The following is a 19,266-nucleotide window of genomic DNA, read 5'->3' on the forward strand; positions in this document are numbered from 1 at the left end:
GGCATTGTCGTCGCTGGAAATCGCAGAGAAATAAAATGTGTTTGTTGGTCGTTTTTTGGGTATATGTCTTGATTAAGTGATTTTGAAGGGTGGGGGCTCGTTTTCAAATTTCAAAATTTAAACAAACTTTCGTTAATTATGATTTTTCTCAGATATGTTTAAATCTTTTTTGTTTAACCTGTTTTACATATTTAATAAACCCTAAGTGCGTCACGAAATTAAAAAAATTCAAAAACATTTTCAGGGTCTTTTTTTTTTTTTTTTTTTTTCAATGTAAACTTGCAATTGCCCACTTCGTCTTTGACAGTCGAGTAAATAGCAGCCAACTCCAACTATACTCATCTCTAATTCTTAAACTCTGTCTTTGTTCCGTCCCATTCGTTCTTAATTCATCATATTTTGCGAAATGGAGACGAACTTGTTGGAGTGGGACCACTGGGTCGAAGCGGCACTGTCAAAGCTTCGAATTTAAAAAGTGCTTCGCTCTCTAAGGCCCATTTACGTCTCCTCCAATGAACTACAGAAAGAACAATCTCCACCCGTCGAAGAACGTGGCGATGATTACGAGGTGTTCGATGAAATGCAACCCTGGGATCGATCTGCCGTTGAAATATCAACTCTGACTCCACCTTTCACAGATGGCTCCATGACATTCCTAGTTCTGGTACTTTTGCTCCCTTTCTTTGTCTTATATTGATTAGTTTTAATGATATTTTTATGGGTTTTTCATTATATTTGGTTTTGCTTCCTTTTATCCATTGTTTTTTAGGGATGATATTGCCAAGATTTTAGTTAACGTTTTGTAGGATTATACAATAGCCCCGTATCATATTCATAGTGAATAAATTAATACATATTGTATTAATTAATACCGTCTATACTTAATCTATATACATAATTCTGTACAATAGGTTTAGGTTGTAAAATTAATCAAAAAATACTTTATGATTAAAGTATACCCAATATAACATTCATTATAGTATTGCAAATGCTACAGGACAATTTGGCTTATCAAACATTGTCATATAGTTATTGGTGAACGATTTATGCACTAGTGTCGCACCTTGGATTTTACTTGGACAGGGCTATTAACAATATGAGTGGAGACATGGCTTACTACTTTATTTGATACTTAACCGTTTCTTTTTGGATTTTCAGGATGAGATTGTCTCCAGAGATGGAGTAGCTAATGGTAAGGCCACCGCATGCTCTAGGCAGTTCAAGAAGCTACTTCTGTTAAATCTCCTAATAAGATTGTAAACTTCAGATACATGGCTGACACCATTTATGAGTGTATTATACCTTGGATATTTTGCATCTTGTCTACGAAACCTTACTGCTCTGTGGTTCACAGTCCTCTGAGTGACTTCAACTAGTCTTTTGGAAATATTTGCTAGGTGTTTTGGTAATATACCATATGTTTGACAGATTACTGGTCTTACTATGTTTATATGTTGTGTTATTTATTTATTTTTAACTTCTGGCATATTTTCTTGACAATGTGCTTAATTCTCTTCTTTCTGCAGCTTGTTTGGTATGGATGGAGACTTTGCACCAATGGTTGAACTTGTAAAGCTTCGCAAGAAGTATGACTTTTTGTTAGTCTTAGATGATGTAAGTTGTCTTGATGGTCCAGTGTTCTACTTTTTTTTTTCAGTTTATTTTGAACTTGTTTGAGTTCAAGGGTTGGGTTAAGCGGTATAGACTTTTGGAATCAACCAAGAGGTTAGGGTTAAAACACTCCCCAAAGCACTTACTTGGATACATCCAATAAGTTTCTTGTAATCCCCAGTTTAAAATTCATGAACATTTATGAAAGGTTGGGGAATTTCTTGGCATAAAAGAAAATGTTCAAGTATTTAGCACTTGAAGAAACTGTTATGAGCTTGTCTTTTACATGACACTTGTTGAGGAATTGGACTACATACTCATTTATTTCTTGCACACTTAAAGCCTTTAAATTATGCTACATAAAAAGGTCTAACATTTCAGTTTTTCAAAAACTATTTTAATTATATTGATTCTTCAATAAATCTTTTTTCAGTTGATATATATATTCTCTTTCCTCTCTTTCATATGCTAAAAAGCTTGTCCAAAATTTTATAGTGTATGGCATAGGGAAAGATGGTATCTTCTTCATAAATTAGCTGCAGGTGTATGCTAGCACCAAGTAACCATTCCTTAACTATTTTCAGGCTCATGGAACATTTGTCTGTGGCAAAAGTGGTGGGAGAGTGGCCGAGGAATTCAATTGCGAAAGTGATATAGACATATGCATTGGCACTCTGAGTAAGGCAGCAGGGTGTCATGGTGGTTTCATAGCATGCAGGCAATTTCAAGAACCTGGCCCTTTTTGTTCTGTTAAGAACAGAAAGCAGAACAATTCCCTTACATTTTGCTTTTTTGCTCAAATGTAGGCCTACAACAAGGTTATTTTAGCACTTCGTCAGATTTCCTTCGAAATTTTCTCTTTAATTTTCGCTTTTGGTGATTGAAGAATTGCCTAGCATATTGTCGCAGTGTCTACAGACATCCAGTGTTAAACTATTACAGAAACAACTGCAATGAAATTGCTTAGAAAGAACAACTTTGAATCAACTTAATGCTTAACAAAAATTTTATGAGTTTCCCCAATTTAAGTTTACATATTTCCATTGTTGGCATCTCCACAGAAGCAGAAGCCATTTTAGCTTGAGAATAAAAGTATTGAAGGTTTTTGTAGGATCAAGGATGAAGGAACATAATTCGTTTATTTGATACAAACAATAAAAGATATCTACTTTCAAAATTTTGGTTTTGATTGCTTCTTTGCAGATTGAGGAAGCTATTTTTTTTTTTTTTTTTTTTTTTTTTTTTTTTTTTTTTTTTTTTTTTTTTTTTTTTTTTTTTTTTGTGAGACATAGCTTAAAGTTATGATTTTTGCACAAAATAGTTACTGATGCATTTTATGATTTCTATTTTCTTGTTTGCTATAAGAGCATCTTAGGTGCATTGTACTATATTTATATGATGATGGTTAAGATATGTATATACTTACAGCTATTCTGAATGTTTCTATACAGCAAAAGGAGGAAGCAGTTCATACAATCTAGGGGTCGTTCTTTTATATTTTCAACTTCTGCATCAATTCTCATTGCTGCTGCAGCACATGGTACAGACAATACTTTTCCTTGAGTTTATTTAAAGAAAATTAGTGGCATAACATTTCTTGGATTGTCTTAGTTAGTTTCCCATTAATGAGTACTAGCACTTATGGAATGTAAATAGATGTTTTAAAAGGTAAAGCAACGGTATGATGAATTGTTGTGGTATAACCAGTTTTGCCACTAGATGTGAGTTCCAATGACAGAGAGCTGAATAATTATTCCAAATTGAGTTTGGTTCGGGGGCAGGAAATGTTGCATGAAGAGTCTTTTTGTGGTTCAATTGTCCCCTTACAAAATGGTAAAAAGATAAAAATGAGTAAACCCTTTATGTTGAAAGAACTGTATTTTATGATGTCTCAGGGCATCTTATGCTTCTAGCCATTACCTCTTGTTGTGGTATTTTCTGTTGTTGACAAAGCAAGTATGACTTAGCAGCTGCTGTTATTGTGGCAAAATAGGAAACATGGCATAGAAGGGCTATTTGGAACCGGGTTTAAGACTTTCATGCTCTTACTGGAATCCGAATCTCATATCCCATTATATCTCTTATTGTAGGGAGTGAAGAGAAGGCCCTCCTAGCTAGAATTTGAAAGTAGATATCTTTTATTGTTTGTAACTCTAACTGCAGTGCATACTACAGATGATACAAAGAAGCTCACGGCTGTACGCTCTCGTAACATCAACATGGAAGACATTCCCAGCAATAGTTCAAATGTATATTGTAAGCTATACAATTTGATCTTTTTGGGTTACAAAGGTTTGTTGTAATCTATAGTTCAAGGTAACTTATTACTTGAAAGAGTATCTTCCAAAAAGAGAAGTACATTCACATTCTTCAAATAATTTCAATTTGTTCTTTACGTCTTTGATGACTAACTACGACCAAAGATCTAGTCGTCAACGGCTAGATCTTTGGCTAGGGATCTGGCCTTTTCCGGCCAGATCCATAGTGGATTTGGTCGGAAAAGGCTAGATCGGTGCACTATTAGCCAGATTTCGATCACCTTCTGGCAGTGGTGGCCAAAATCTGGCAAATGTGGATGGGTAAAAGTGTTTTTGTTAATTTTTAAATTTTTTTAGGATGTTTAGTTAAATTAACAAATCTATGGGGTTTAAAAATAATTGAATAAAATAGAATAAGATTGCCAGAATAGGGAAACAATCAAACAAATGTATATTTTTGATAGATACTAATAGGATAGTGCAAAAATACTGAAACAAACGCACTAATCAATAAATTACTTGAAAGAGTATCTTCCAAAAAGAGAAGTACATTCACATTCTTCAAATAATTTCAATTTGTGCTTATAGGCCTGTCTTATAAAAGTAAATCTTAAAGGACAAACTATATCCTTTTAACATTTTTCAAGAATAAGATCAAAATTCTTAAATTGAAAAATCATCTTGCATGCATGTTATCTCTAAATATAAGAGCCAACTTATTATTCTTTCCTTGTTAAAACAACAAATATAAATATAAACTGTGTGGTCATGTTGATGATGATAATAACAATAAATGTTCAACCCCGTTTATGCAAAAGTGGATTTGGGGTGGCTAGAGCCAGTCAAGGAGACGATGATGATGTAGTTGAGGAGCATCCCTTCTCTTCTGCTCACACTCCATTAATATTTCCTTTCTTTCACCTCCCACGGTTTGCCTCGTAGCATCTTCTTGCTTTTCAGGTTGCAACTGTAACAAAAGCATGCCAACTTTAATATATATTATCTTCAATACATAGCAAAAAAATTGATGATAAAAATGAAATTGAGATAGCCAATAAAATTATACACACAAATGAAACAGCAGTGGTGATCGTCTCATTTTGGTTGTTGGGAACCACATTGAGGTTAATAAGAGAAGTTTTAGTGTTGGTATTGATGGTCACAGCAGTAGTTGTATTTTTTACAAACTGGGTATGGGTGGTGGTGGTTTCAGGAGGAAGAGAATGACTACTCAAAGTGACAGCAAGGGGACGCCTCTCAGGTCGTGGCTTGACTAGGGATATTGAATGCTTTTCCATTTGGGGAAGGTCGAGAGAGAGAAGGAAGTGTGGTGGTGAGGTGGAGGAAGAGGAAACTGAGGGAGGTGTTGGGACCATAATGAGATCTTCAAAAGGGACTACATCCTTGACCGACATTGTCATGTCTGGCCACATAAAACTCCCCTGTGGCTTGCATATCTTGAAACTGCTCTTCAGTCTTTTTATTTTGGCGGCTTTGTCTTCTGGTGTTATTACTTTTGTTGTAGCCGCAGGTAATATTGTTGATCCCATTTGTAGTAAAGGTTCTGGGGTTGATTTTGATTTGTTTGTTTCCTCCAGCGATGATTTTAGCTTCTCCATTAGAACCTGCATGATTACCATTAATTTATATAATTTCATGTATGAAATTAGTTAAAGCTTTAAACACAGAAACCATAAATGACCAATCATCACTAAAATATTAACTAACTAATACTAACGAATGTTTGTTAATCATGTCCAGCATTAATTATTGTACCATTAATCACCACATGTTTTCAATTATCGGACAAAGATTCAAAAGCAGATAAACATATCAGAAATAAAAGGAAACTCAGTAATTGAAGGTTTAATAATTGAATACCTCCATTCCACAAAGAGAACGTGAAACTTCCATCATTTGTCCTTCAATCTTAGCTTTCTTATTCACCAAATCTGTATACATCTCCTGCCAAAACAATCCAACAAACACCGAAAGAGTTAGATTAACAACACTCTGGGGAACAAATCCCCTGTTCACTAGTTAATCATTTACCTTCAATGGAAGCAAGAAGTTTTCATGATCAAAGTTCTGACTCGTATTACAAGAACTTGGAGTGTTCACAACAGCCACATCATCCTCTTGCTTCTTTAACAAGAGCTCCCGCATGTTCCTGTAGATTTCCAAACAAACACAGATATATATCAGTATTATTCAACATCAATTTGTTATAAGGAAATTAACAAGCCTCAGGCACGTAGTAACCTTTCCATTTGGGCCATGGCTTCCTTGAGCAGCTTGAACTCCATGGCACAAACAGGATCCTGAATCGGATTATCACCAAGGCTCCAACCAGGCGGTGGAATCCAATAAGGATCCTCAACTCCTGCCTCTATTCGAATATTAACCAAATCAGCACTCTCCAACCAGTACTCCATAGCTCCGTCGGCGTTGTGTCTCCTTCGAAACCTCTCTCGTACTCCTGGGGCCACCTTTCCCGCCATGTGTTTCAACAAATGATCCAACAGACCGGTATCCCCAATCAGTTTCCTCGCCTCCAATCTCAACGCCGGCCTCAATATCGGCTTCCCAAACACCGCTTCTTTCTCTTTCAATATCTTCAACATATTAAGTTCCGCTATTTGATACCTCTCTTTCGACCATCTAGAACTAAAGTTGTTTGTTTCTTTCTTCTTCTTCATCCTCTTCTTCTCACAGCTAGTAATAAACACGTGCGCCGCGCGCTTTCTCTTCCGATTCTCCCTCATCTCCTCAGGTGACCGATCTAACTTCACATCTTCTTCTTCACCGTCAAGTTTCTCCGTCTCATCATTTCTGAGGAACAGAAATTTCTTCCTATTACCCCAGTTGAGCATCCCGCTACTCTTAAGCTCAGTCAAGCAGTGGCCGTTCTTGGAAGGTTCCAATGAGACGTTCTGGTTTGCAAGAATCTCAACAGGTGATAATGAGAGTTCATGACCGGCTTCCTTTTCGTCCAGTGAAGCCATATTCGTCCTCAGCTCTTCTTCAAGCTTACTGTTAGAGTGTTAGTCTAAGTGTGTGTGTGTGTATGGGGCTGGAGAGATAAATGTGATTTCACTGATTTGTGTTAGTAGATATAGATATAGTGTTTGTCTGCCCAAATGCATCATTTTTGCGGCATCGTTTAAATAACATGATTTTGCTGCCTCCTACAAAACGGTAAAATGAATTAATGAAAATTGAGAATAAAACCAAATCGCATGATAATAATTATGTTTATAAGTGCTCATGCGGCCGCACGTAAAACAGAATCAAAAGACAACTGATTTGGGCAAAACGGAACAGAAGACGCGCTTGTAGAGCACGTGCAGACAGATTTGATATTTCAATCTGATGGGGCCTTGTGTCTACTGCCTAGGGTGAATTTGATTGTGTATCGTTGTGAGCGCGTGGGGTTTAATGAAGTGGATGAGCGTGGTAGTTGTGGAAAAAATGCGTAACAGAAAAAAGAGAGTTGTGAGCGCCTGGGGTTAAATACATCAAGCACTAAGATGGCAAAGCTTCAGAGTGGAGACTGGAGAGAACAGCGGTGTGAATTAATAAATGAGAGTGGCAAAGCGTTACTTATAACATGGATACTTGAATTGAATCTTTTTCAAATTACAAATTTAACACAGATTTTCAAGCCTTTACTCTCAAGATGAAATATCACATTTACAAATATATTTGCAATGAGTTTATATGGAATGTCAAAATCAATTGCTTCATCTTCTATATTCACAACCACACTCCATACTAGTACCAAAAGCAAAGTACCATCAACATGATTACAAGCAGAAAAACCAGTCAAATGTCCAAAATTCTAAATTTTTATTGCTACCATACCACAAACACGACTTCTCTTGGTGACCGCGTATAGTTACTGGACATGGATCTTTGCATACATGGCAAGGCTCAAAACACACTTTACCAAACAACCTCTATCTATTCTGTGAAAGATGAAACACACTGCTCAGCTTCATGGTATTAGCACAACCGATCCAGATGTTTTTCGGCTCTCCAGGTCTGCACGTGCCTCTGTTGCTTGTGCTAAAGCATATGTATGATTTACACGAACCCGCAAGACACCTGATGCAACGTTGGGAAATACCTCCCCAGCAGTTTCCAGCAGCTCATGAGAGAAGGCCTCGTCAAGAACAGAGATTTTGGTGCCAGTGCTGATAAGGAAACTGGATCTGTTGTACCAGAAGACTGCCCAAAACTCACCATGTAACCCTGAAGCTTTAAGCATGCCAGTGATCCCTGAATATGGTAAAATTTGGATGTTAAGAACTGACTCCCAACAAATTTAAGAGTACAAAGTAGCAGACCTATTAAACCCAACAACCTTTTACGTCAACCAAAACTCTTAATGGATCAACTTGGTTCAATCCGGATTGCATTTTAGCAACATTTTACCAAAACAACTTCATTATTGATTTAAATTCTTCTAGACAATTAATCAGTCCTAGCTTGTGGATCAAATTGCTTTCAATAATATAGTATGCGTTTGGTTTAATATTTTTATCCCTATTCTGGATCCTATTTTTCAAATAGCGTTTGGTACAATATTCTCAAAATATTACCCTATTTTTTTTAATTACATTTTAACCCCATAAGGTTATTAATTTCACTAAATACCCCCTGAAAAAAAAGTTTAAAAATTAACAAAAACACCCCCATTAACCCAACTTGTCAGATTCCGGCAACCACCGTCGGTGATAGCCGGAATCTGTACAACGGCCAAACTTCCGACCAGAAATGGCCGGAAGTTCACCGCTGTGGCCTTTTCCGGCCAGATCCACCACGGATCTGGCCGGAAAAGGCCAGATCTGGCCGTCAGCGACGGCCAAAGAAATGGCCGTCGTTGACGGTCAACGACGGCCAAATCTTGGCCGTCGTTGACCGAAAACGACGGCCACATCTTTGGCCGTCCCTGACGGCCAAAGATGGCCGTCGTTTGGCCTTTTCCGGCAAACGACGGCCATAACAAACCGTAGATCTGGCCTTTTCCGGCCAGATCCACCATGGATCTAGCCGGAAAAGGCCATAACGACGTGTTACGGCACAGATCCGACAAGTCTGTGCCGTAACGAAATTTTCCGGCCAGATTCCGGCGGTGGTGGCCGGAATCTGACAGTGCAGGTGGTGGGGGTGTTTTTGTCATTTTACATGTTAGGGTCTTTAGTTAAATTAGTAAACCTAAGGGCTTTTTTATAAATTTTTAAAATTTACCTCGTAATACTCCCATATCCAATAACCCAATACTACCCCTAAAATCCTATCCAAAATACTAAACCAAACGCACCCATAACTAACGTGCTCCATAACCTTATGGGACAACTAGGAAAGATTCCCCGATTTGTCCTCAAGTGGATACAATAAACTTTTAGTTGTTTAAATTCCAAATCAGTTATCCTAACACAGATGCACTCTTGGCGACTAATATAAGCTGACATGAAATGCAGACTGAAAAACATGAGCATCATTTGAGTGTATCTACTTTAAAAGGTTTAGTCAAGTTACTGCTTCTGTGACACACTCTATTCTATACAATACTATACTTCCCATTGATTCAATCATCTGTACATAATAAGGAGAATAAAGTCACGTTACCTGAAAGGTATCTTTTCCTACAGAATCATACAAAAAATCTACCCCATTGCTTGATGTTATCTCATTAACGCAGGCAACAAAATCCTCTTCCTCGTAGATTATAACATGGTGACATCCATCATCCTTGGCTTGAGCTGCCTTCTCTTTAGTTGAGACAGTGCGAATAACAGATGCACCCAGAGCAATTGCCCATTGGCATAATAGAGATCCAACCCCCCCAGCTGCAGCTTGAACAAGAATTCTGTGTCCACCCTCAACCTGTGTATATAAAAAGAGAAACAACTGAAGTAAGAAAAGAAGGATCAATCTATCTTACCAGGTCAGCAGGATATCACGACAATCATGCTACACCATTATTAAAATGACTAAAATAATGAAATTTTGAAGATAAATAACACATTCATGATGAAGGCATTTTATTCGAACAGTCTTTCATATACAGAGAATGCCCATATGCCAAACTTTTTTGTTTTTGCTAGCCATAGAGATGTTCAATTCAAGGAGAACTTACTTAAAAGTGATGTTCTTCCCAATATAGTTATATTAGCTTACAATTAATAAATAAATTGTTTTCCTCCAGAAAATCATTTTTTATTGCTCTCTTTTCTATGTTTTATAAGTAAAAATGCTCTATGTGGCTCATTCTGCACACATTTATGACAACAACTTTGACATGTACAATCATTGATAAAATGTCCAAATATCAATCCTCTTGATACAAGCAATAATTCTTAAAAATAGCAACCACAATGAGTTTTTCGTATCATATAAGTTTTCTGGCAAAGAACTATTTCGTACCTTGATAATGGAACTTGGAAGAGCAAATGCTCCAAGATGTACATGATACCTACCTTGAAGCAACGGCGAAGTAGAAACTGAGTTGTCATACCCTTAAGTATGACAGAAGCTGCAATAACAAGTGAGATAGAAGAAGGAACAGGAATTGCAGGAAGGATCTGCTCTTCAGAATATGAACCCATTGGATTGCCAGCGTAAGCCACGATATCTCCAACTTCCCTGCCTTACAGTAAGCCCAGTGCCCACAGCAATTACCTCTCCAACAGCCTCCATACCTACAATAGAGAAACAAAAGTCGTTTAATAGCCTTGCAGCTGATTTATTCACGATACTGCATAAGCAAATGTCCTAGCACCCTGGCTCACCAAGCAGGTATACTTAATCTAACATCATAAAAAACACAGCAACCTAAATTAACTTAGAATCAAATACAGAAAGTAACTTCTAATCAAAGGAGTTTGTTGGCAGTAGCTTAGACCAAAAAGATCACATAACAAATATGATACTTTAGGAATTGTCATAATCAAATTTCAGATTAGATATAAGGTATTATTCATAATCTTCTAGCAATTATTAATCACATAGCATCTTGCACTAACTTACACATCACTTACAGTCTACAGAGAAGAAAATAACAAGGGCTATGCCATACTCAATAACTTGCACAATGCATCTAATAAGCAATTATTGTTTAAATAACTAGGAGTCATTCTTTCTTGAAAATGGAAAATAGGAAATATAAAATAACATAGCCACACCTGGGGTGAAGGGCATTGTGGCAGCCTTATAAACGCCTTTCCGGAAGTAAATATCGATAAAATTAACCCCAATTGCTTTGTTTCTCACGCGTATCTCGCCTTCACCAGGCTCCCCTATTTCCACGTCCTCCCACTTCAGAACCTACCATAATCACGCACAACAAAAAGTAATAAATTATACCCAGAAAACATCTCCATTTACAAAACTTAGTAATAACTCTTGCATTTCCCATATTAATGTTTCATTTCTAAGAATTAAAATTATAAATGACCCAGATTGCATACAAGGTAAATTTATAAAAATTTCATATTCCACAGTAGTATAATATAATAAAACAACCATAAATTGGAATCAATAATACAACAAATTGATCAGGAAATAAGGAACAGACTACAAACCTCGGGTCCGCCAAGTTCATGAACCCTAATGGCTTTGACCATATTTGATATTGGAGATGCAGAATCGGTGGCAAGTGCTTTTACTTTAGTATATCTAAGTAAGGTGGAGAGGTGTAAGTGGAAGAATCGTGAGAAAGAAGAGGGTTGATTTTTTATTGAAACAGTGTGGAGCAGAAGCTAAACGTGATAGTTTTAGGTGACGTTTAATATTCCCACTTCCATTATTAGACCAAAGTATTGACGATTTATTAGTGCCGTTGAATACCCAGTTTCAGTGGAGGAAATTTAGCTGTCCGGCTCTCCCAAGTTCCCATTTAACAAACAATAAAGCTAGGGACACCGAAAAACCTGCACCGAAATTATGTACCGGCCTACGTGTATCAGCCGCGTAAATTTTTTTTAATTTTTTTCTAGTGAACGGTCATCCAAATTTACATGGACGCCCATCCATATTATATGGACGGGGGTCCATATACCAAGGACGGGCGTCCCCATTTAAAGGACGCCCGTCCATAAATAAAATATAATAAAAAAATTTACAAAACATTAAGGACGGCCGTCCATCCATTATGGACGGCCGTCCATTACTTTTGGACGGGCGTCCACAAATAATGGACGCCCGTCCTTGACCCAAATATGGAAAAAAAAAAAAAAACAAAAAACTTTGGCGATGGCCGTCCATAAATTATGGACGCCCGTCCCTTACGTTGGACGCCCGTCCCTTACATTTGGACGGGCGTCCATACTTGCTATTCAACCATTTTCTAAGATACCACTCCAAATCTTCTTGACTCATCTTCTCCAGCTGTCGCTCCAACTCTTCTGCACTCATCTGCTTCTTACTTCTAAAAGATTCTTCATCCTCCCTTTCAAGCATGATGTGGAAAGATTTTAGAATCCTTCGAAGAATATCTTCAGTTTTGTAATCTGGAGAGACTGAAACCCAAGCTCGATCTTGAAACTTATTTTTAGCTGTGATCTGTAGTGACATGACCCCGAGGACGAATATATGATTTTGTAATCTGTAGTAGATGACCATGTTGTTCCTAAACCACCATACCAAAAATAAATCACACCTCTCCGCGGCCCCCACCAAGAAGTTTAGCCAAAAATTTCTCAACATCATCTCACAGCCACAACTGGTTACTACTACAAAGGAGGTGGCTCTTCTCAGTTCGTTCAATCTGTAAAAAGCATGATCCTTTCTTTCATCCTTGTACCAATATCCTCAAGGCAGTACTGTTTGCTTTGCCGAGAAATATCACGAAGTTTTTGTCTGATATCTTCGATCTTCTTGCCTATGTTGCGTAGATGGGAATGAAGACGAAGAAAAAGAGAGGAGATGGGAATGAAGACGAAGAAGAATGGGTTTTTGTTTAGAATTTTTTTTTTTTATTAAACGTATGGACGGCCGTCCATTCTTAATGGACGCCCGTCCAAACATAAGGGACTTTGGACAGCCGTCCCTAAAGTTTTTGTTTTTTTTTTTTTTTTCATATTTGGATCAAGGACGGGCGTCCATTATTGGTGGACGCCCATCCAAAAGTAATTGACGGCCGTCCATAATGGATGGACGGCCGTCCCTAATGTTTTGTAAATTTTTTTATTATATTTTATTTATGGACGGGCGTCCTTTAAATAGGGACGCCCGTCCCTGGTATATGAACCCCCGTCCATATAATATGGACGGGCGTCCATATAAGTGAACGGCCGTCCAAATTTTTTGGACAACCGTTCACTAGAAAAAAATTAAAAAAAAATTCACGCGGCTGGTACACGTAGGCCGGTACACAATTTCGATGCAGGTTTTTCGGTGTCCCTAGCTTTATTGTTTAACAAAATGGCTATGAAAATCTTTTTGACTTTTTTTTGGGTTAAAAAATATGACATAGCATACTTAAGTGTAATTAAAGCAGCAAAAAGGATTAGGGTGAAAAGATTTAAACATTTGTGGGTTAGAGGATAATAAAGAGAAGTTGATTTAAAATTTGAAAGGCAGAATACATTTCTCTCAGGTTCTTTCTCTCTCTCGTTTTTTCTTGCAATTTCTCAATTTCTTTGATCTTTGCATTTTTTTCATTCCTTGCCATTCCCGATTAAGTTATAATGGCTGAGTCCTTAAAGAAAAAAAAAAAAAAACCATATACTCCCCAAATTGTAGGCACAATTGGGTCTACCAAAAATGGAGAAGAAGAAGTTGTGGTGGAGTAACTTCCGATGACTGAAGTTGCTCCACTAGGAGAGGAGACGGCGTCGACAGAAGACATTCTATTGGCGAAACAAGGGTGGGCAAGAGTTGAAATTGAAACTGAAGAGGAGGATGCTGACGCAAATTCCAAGCGTCGGACATGATCGCTTAAGCGATCGACTAAGATTTAAAGCAAAGGATCGCTTAAGCGATCTGGTATATGACAGAAGATCGTTTAAAAGTAAAGGATCGCTTAAGCAATCTGGTATATGACAGAAGATCGCTTAAGCGATCTGGTATAAGCGATTTTAGATCGCTTAAGCGATCATGCATCTGGGCAGAAGTTGATTTTGCCTCGAACACGATCGCTTAAGCGATTATAAATTGCTTAAAGCAACCAACGTTAAAAGCAAAGGATCGCTTAAGCGATCATGTGTCTGGGCACTTATTTATTGTCTTGTTCATGATCGCTTAAGCGATCAACAATAAAAGCGAAGAATCGCTTAAGCGATACTTAAGTGATCCTGCATCTGGGCACTTATTTATTGTTTTGTTCATGATCGCTTAAGCAACCAATAGTAAAAGCGAAGAATCGCTTAAGCGATTGTGCATCTAGGTAGAAGTTTATTCTGCCTCGGACATGATCGCTTAAGCAATTTGTAATCGCTTAAGCGACCAAGGTTAAAAGCAAAGGATCGCTTAAGCGACAGAATAAATCGCTTAAGCGATCGTGCGTCTAGGCACTTATTGATTTTGTCTTGTTCGTGATCGCTTAAGCAACCAAATGTAAAAACATAGAATCGCTTAAGCGATAACATATATACAACTAGATCTTTTAAGCGACTAAGTCTAAATACACAGGATTGCTTAAGCGAGAAATGAAATCTCTTAAGCGATCCAGTGTATTTGGATTATTTTTATTGTATTTCACTAGATTGGTTAAGCGATTAACACTATCTTAGACATATAAGGTGTACGATTCATTCAGTGGACCATGACCATTATTATATTTTAATTAAATTAGTTCTTTTACGGCTATATTAAACATTTATGGTATATAATATTTATATCTATATTAAACATATTAGGTGTACGATTCGTTTAGTGGACCAAGACCGACTGTTATTATATTTTAACTAAATTAGTTCTTTTAGGGNAAGTATGACAGAAGCTGCAATAACTGGTGAGACAGAAGAAGGAACAAGAACCACTTTGTTTGCAGGAAAGCTCTGCTCTTCAGAATATGAACCCATTGGATTGCCAGCATAAGCCACGATATCTCCAACTTCCCTGCCTTACAGTAAGCCCAGGGCCCACAGCAATTACCTCTCCAACAGCCTCCATACCTACAATAGAGGTCATTTAATAGCTTTGCAGCTGATTTATTCACGATACTGCATGAGCAAATGCCTAGCACCCTGGCTCACCAAGCAGGTATACTTAATCTAACACATAAAAAACACAGCAACCTAGATTAACTTAGAATCAAATACAGAAAGTAACTTCTCATACCAAAGGAGTTTGCTTGCTACTTGCTTGAAGAACATAAAGCCAACTGAATGTGGCAGTAGGTTAGACCAGAAAGATCACATAACAAAAATGATACTTTAAGAATTGTCATAATCTTCTAGTGATTATTAATCACGTAGCATCTTGCACTAACTTGCACATCACTTACAGTCTACAGAGAAGAAAATAACAAGGGCTATGCCATACTCAATAACTTGCACAATGCATCTAATAAGCAATTATTGTTTAAATAACTAGGAGTCATTCTTTCTTGAAAACATCTCCATTTACAAAACTTAGTTACAACTCTTGCATTCCCCATGTTAATGTTTCATTTTTAAGAATTAAACTGCAAAATTATAAATGACCCAGATTGCATACAAGGTAAATTTATAAAAATTTAATATTCAACGGTAGTATAATATAATAAAACAACCATAAATTGGAATCAATAATACAACAAATTGATCAGGAAATAAGGAACAGACTACAAACCTCAGGTCCGCCAAGCCAAGTTCATGAACGCTTTGACCATATTTGATATTGGAGATGCAGAGTGCTTTTACTTTAGTATATCTAAGTAAGGTGGAGAGGTGAAAGTGGAAGAATCGTGAGAAAGAAGAGGGTTGAATTTTGATTGAAACGGTGTGGAGCAGAAGCTAAATGTGATAGTTTTAAGTGACGTTTAATATTCCCATTATTAGACAAAAGTATTGACAATTTACTAGTGCTGTTGAATACCCATTTTCAGTGTACGTGGCTGGAATATAGGGACAGTGACGACCATCAGTCTCCCGGTTTGCCTGACTTTTTTTTTTTTTTTTTTTTTAAATCCTTCCTAACCTAAACATATTGAATTTGACACTATCATCTTACATGAAAAGATGTTATATACGTCTTTAATTACAAATTATATTCATAATAGAAGCTTAATAAGACAATATATTGAAATAAATGGCATTACTTTTTTTCTTTAAAAAAAAAGCCGTTTGTGTAATATTATACTAGAAATTATTAATTATATGATAAAAAATTGTTATTTTTTGGAATAATTAAATATTTGTCAACAAAATATTATAAAAGCCCTTAAAAATATAATAAACTTGTAAAAATATTAAAAACCTTTATATATGGTGTTTTTCATTCTTCATAAAAATTGTTAGATCAATTGTATGATAAGGTAAATGAAATTAACCCATACACAAAAGAAGAGTCATATTAATTTTACCCATTGTATATATATATATAGAGTCGTTATTCCATTCCTAAACTAATTATTAAAACTGAATTAAGGGAATATGAGTACATAAACTAATGCAAATGGCAAAAACATGCTATTCAAACCTTCACGTCTACCTCTGATATGGATCTTCAAACTCTCTTTCGAGGAAATACGACTTGCATCTAATATGGCAAACTGGGTTCAAAAACAAAATTCCACAAAAGGAGGGCATGCAATTAAGAGCTAATTATATCTTCAAAATTTGATCATATATAAACGTCCCAAACTTAATTTGATATACGATCACTTGAATGATCTATGTATATACATTCACAGATTTCCCCTCAAAGCTTTCTTTGGTAATTTGGGTGCTGGTTTGTCCATATCCCCCAATTCCACAGGTAAAATGCTCGTTTGAGTACCGTCTACACTATCTGTATCGATGTCTCCTTCGATCGTCAATCCTTCAATTCTTGCTGCCACTGCATCTGCTTTATTTACTCCCACATTTACAACTGCAAATATATTTAAAACTAATTCACTCAAATCAATTTAATTTTTATTAATTAGTGGATGTATGATGAATGGTAAGCCTTACTTGGATTAGATAAGAACCATAGAACTAAAGCACAAAGAAGTAGAACAAATGGAATGGCATGTACAGCATTCTCAGCAAACTTGATACGTGACTTCTCCTTCTTAGCCATCTCCTCAACGGGATCATACGCAGCCTGCTCATCCACTTCCATCGGCGACGACGCCGTTCTCATTCCCGGAACCGGCTTTGGTGATGTGTGCATGAAGTAGTCATTGGCAACTCGGGTAAAGCTTACCGATCTATACATATTCCTTTGATGCGAAGGAAAAAAAAAAAAAAAATTCAACGAAGATCGATCGAGAAAGAAAAATGATTTGAAGTGAAATTATGAAATAATTTAATTTGCAAAAGTTTATGATGTTATGGTGTAAGAAGAGAGCAAAAGTTTGGAGAGAATTCAAGGAAAGCGGCTTGGATAATGGGTAAATCTGTTGGTTTTGACTGTCGCATGTGTTAAATGGTTCTTTTAACTCCCGAAATTAAGGCCTGGTTTTTGGCTTCTTACAGTTATCACTCGACTTTGTCTTATATATTTAGTTAGGACATTATTTTATCATTTGATCTCTAGAATTTTCCTTTTTAGAGATAGACCACTTGATTTTTAATTAAAAAAATATCGGTTTTATCTTATTTTTGTTTTTAATATTTAAAATTAAAAAAAAAAGGTTTATTGTTTAAGCACATATGTCATCACGATTTTGTAAATTTATATAGAGTAATTAAGAAGAGAAGATAAAGCTTAAATGTAAGGAAAAATAAAGTTTCTTTAAATCATAAAAATAAAAAGATCTAGAATTAACACAAAAAATACAAAATATAATCTTTGAAACGTCACATATGTATGTTATTTCAAGGTGAAGAATGAAATTGATACCTATCCTATCTAAAAAAGTATCACGTCATTTTGATATTGTTCAGATTCATGCATTTTAGACATAGAAATGGTGTAACATGGATGAACAAGATGATGGATGCAAGGTAGAACACAAACATAACACATAAGCTCAAAAAATTTCAAGGTAAGGATAGAATATTACCTACTCATTTGCTATTCAACACTTGAATATTCTTTCTTGAAATCTTAGTTCTTTAAATGAATTTGAAGAACCTCAAAATGTGATCTACACAAGTCAAGGAAGAGAGAGCTGAGAGAGTGAGAGAGAAAATGAGAGAGTGATTTTGCTTTTAATTGATTCAACTGAATTAAAATGGTATAAAACTTAATTTATATACCGTGGGTACAAAGTGTAATTTTAAATTGTTTTGAGAAGGCTTCAAACAATTTAAATTAACTTGAGAATAAACATTTATCTCAAGTCCTTGGTTTTATGGTTAATTCATAATTAGACCAAATTTTAAATCCATTAAATATTCTAACCCTTTAGAATAAAACCAATGCACTTTTGCCCCCATCATTGAATCCAATTCAATAATAATATTTAATAAATCTTTATTACCCTTGGTTAGTGCTAGCTATACATGGATAATCATTTCTCACCAATACATTAATTCAGATGCAACCGTTTATGTCCGAACATCATTAATCTGATTAATGATATGTATTACTCTCTCTCCTTGAGCTTGGTTTTATGTGTGACCATTTTGGTTCACTGTGATCTAGCCGTGGGCCCAATATCTGATTTTGATATGTTTCGTTATAATTCTTTATAATCGAAACTCCCACTGATTATAGTAGACATCTAGCAATGTTCCATAACCCCTAAACCACAATGAAGTGTAAACTCCAATGAACCTATTCTGATCGTACGTACCGTGTAGTCAAATCCCTCCATTATCTAATCCCGATTAAGAATTGTTCATGGAATTTCAAAACCTTTAACTTAATCTTTAATCGAATTGTCAATCGATACAATGAAACTCGTCAACATGAAACTACTTTTCATTTAACATTCATTATACTCTGGCCAGAGATTTTCCTTTTCCAATGTTTATTGACATTCGTATGGGAACTCAAGATTGGATTATTTTGAGTTAACGGATCTCATCTTGACCATCACTTGTCCTCGCACATGAATAACATATGACTAAACCGTCTTATTATACAAGACATGACTAGTCTCGTGCTTATACACCATATGAACCATATGCATCCTATGTTGAATCCAACCATAATGTCTCAGGTCTAAGAATCTGTGGTACACCATCACAATCCTACGATGCATCATTGACCATATCCACGTGATTCATCGTAATCGGTCGTATTCGATAAACAGTTCACTAACCGTTTAGCCATACTAATGCCGTAGTGACATACCTCTTATAATCACTCA

At 36.2% G+C, this 19,266-nt stretch overlaps 2 protein-coding genes, 1 long non-coding RNA gene and 1 pseudogene across 5 annotated transcripts; 1 reads left to right on the forward strand and 3 right to left on the reverse strand.

Annotated features, from left to right (window-relative positions):
• Positions 1-340: 340 nt before the first annotated feature.
• On the forward strand, positions 341-4,032 carry LOC116124002. 3 transcript variants are annotated; one of them, XR_004127153.1, is made up of 6 exons: positions 341-664; positions 1,159-1,405; positions 1,527-1,614; positions 2,196-2,429; positions 3,063-3,151; positions 3,702-4,032. It is a non-coding gene; the product is annotated as an uncharacterized LOC116124002 (long non-coding RNA). The 3 variants fall into 3 exon arrangements; XR_004127151.1 differs by having other exon boundaries at positions 3,787-4,032; XR_004127152.1 differs by having other exon boundaries at positions 1,159-1,192; positions 3,787-4,032.
• Positions 4,033-4,701: 669 nt separating this feature from the next.
• On the reverse strand, positions 4,702-6,874 carry LOC116124043 (protein DYAD-like). Its single transcript, XM_031409758.1, has 5 exons — positions 6,132-6,874; positions 5,922-6,039; positions 5,751-5,834; positions 4,940-5,494; positions 4,702-4,836 (listed from the first exon to the last, which is right to left on the reverse strand). Exons 1-5 carry the CDS (start codon positions 6,872-6,874, stop codon positions 4,702-4,704), a joined length of 1,635 nt encoding a protein of 544 aa, XP_031265618.1.
• Positions 6,875-7,548: 674 nt separating this feature from the next.
• LOC116124016 lies at positions 7,549-11,678 on the reverse strand (annotated as a pseudogene).
• Positions 11,679-16,707: 5,029 nt separating this feature from the next.
• On the reverse strand, positions 16,708-17,222 carry LOC116124044. Its single transcript, XM_031409759.1, has 2 exons — positions 16,976-17,222; positions 16,708-16,892 (listed from the first exon to the last, which is right to left on the reverse strand). Exons 1-2 carry the CDS (start codon positions 17,220-17,222, stop codon positions 16,708-16,710), a joined length of 432 nt encoding a protein of 143 aa, XP_031265619.1.
• Between the last annotated feature and the right edge of the window lie 2,044 nt (positions 17,223-19,266).

The sequence above is a fragment of the Pistacia vera genome, unplaced genomic scaffold (genome assembly GCF_008641045.1).
Source record: "Pistacia vera cultivar Batoury unplaced genomic scaffold, PisVer_v2 Contig147, whole genome shotgun sequence".
NCBI lineage: Eukaryota > Viridiplantae > Streptophyta > Magnoliopsida > Sapindales > Anacardiaceae > Pistacia > Pistacia vera.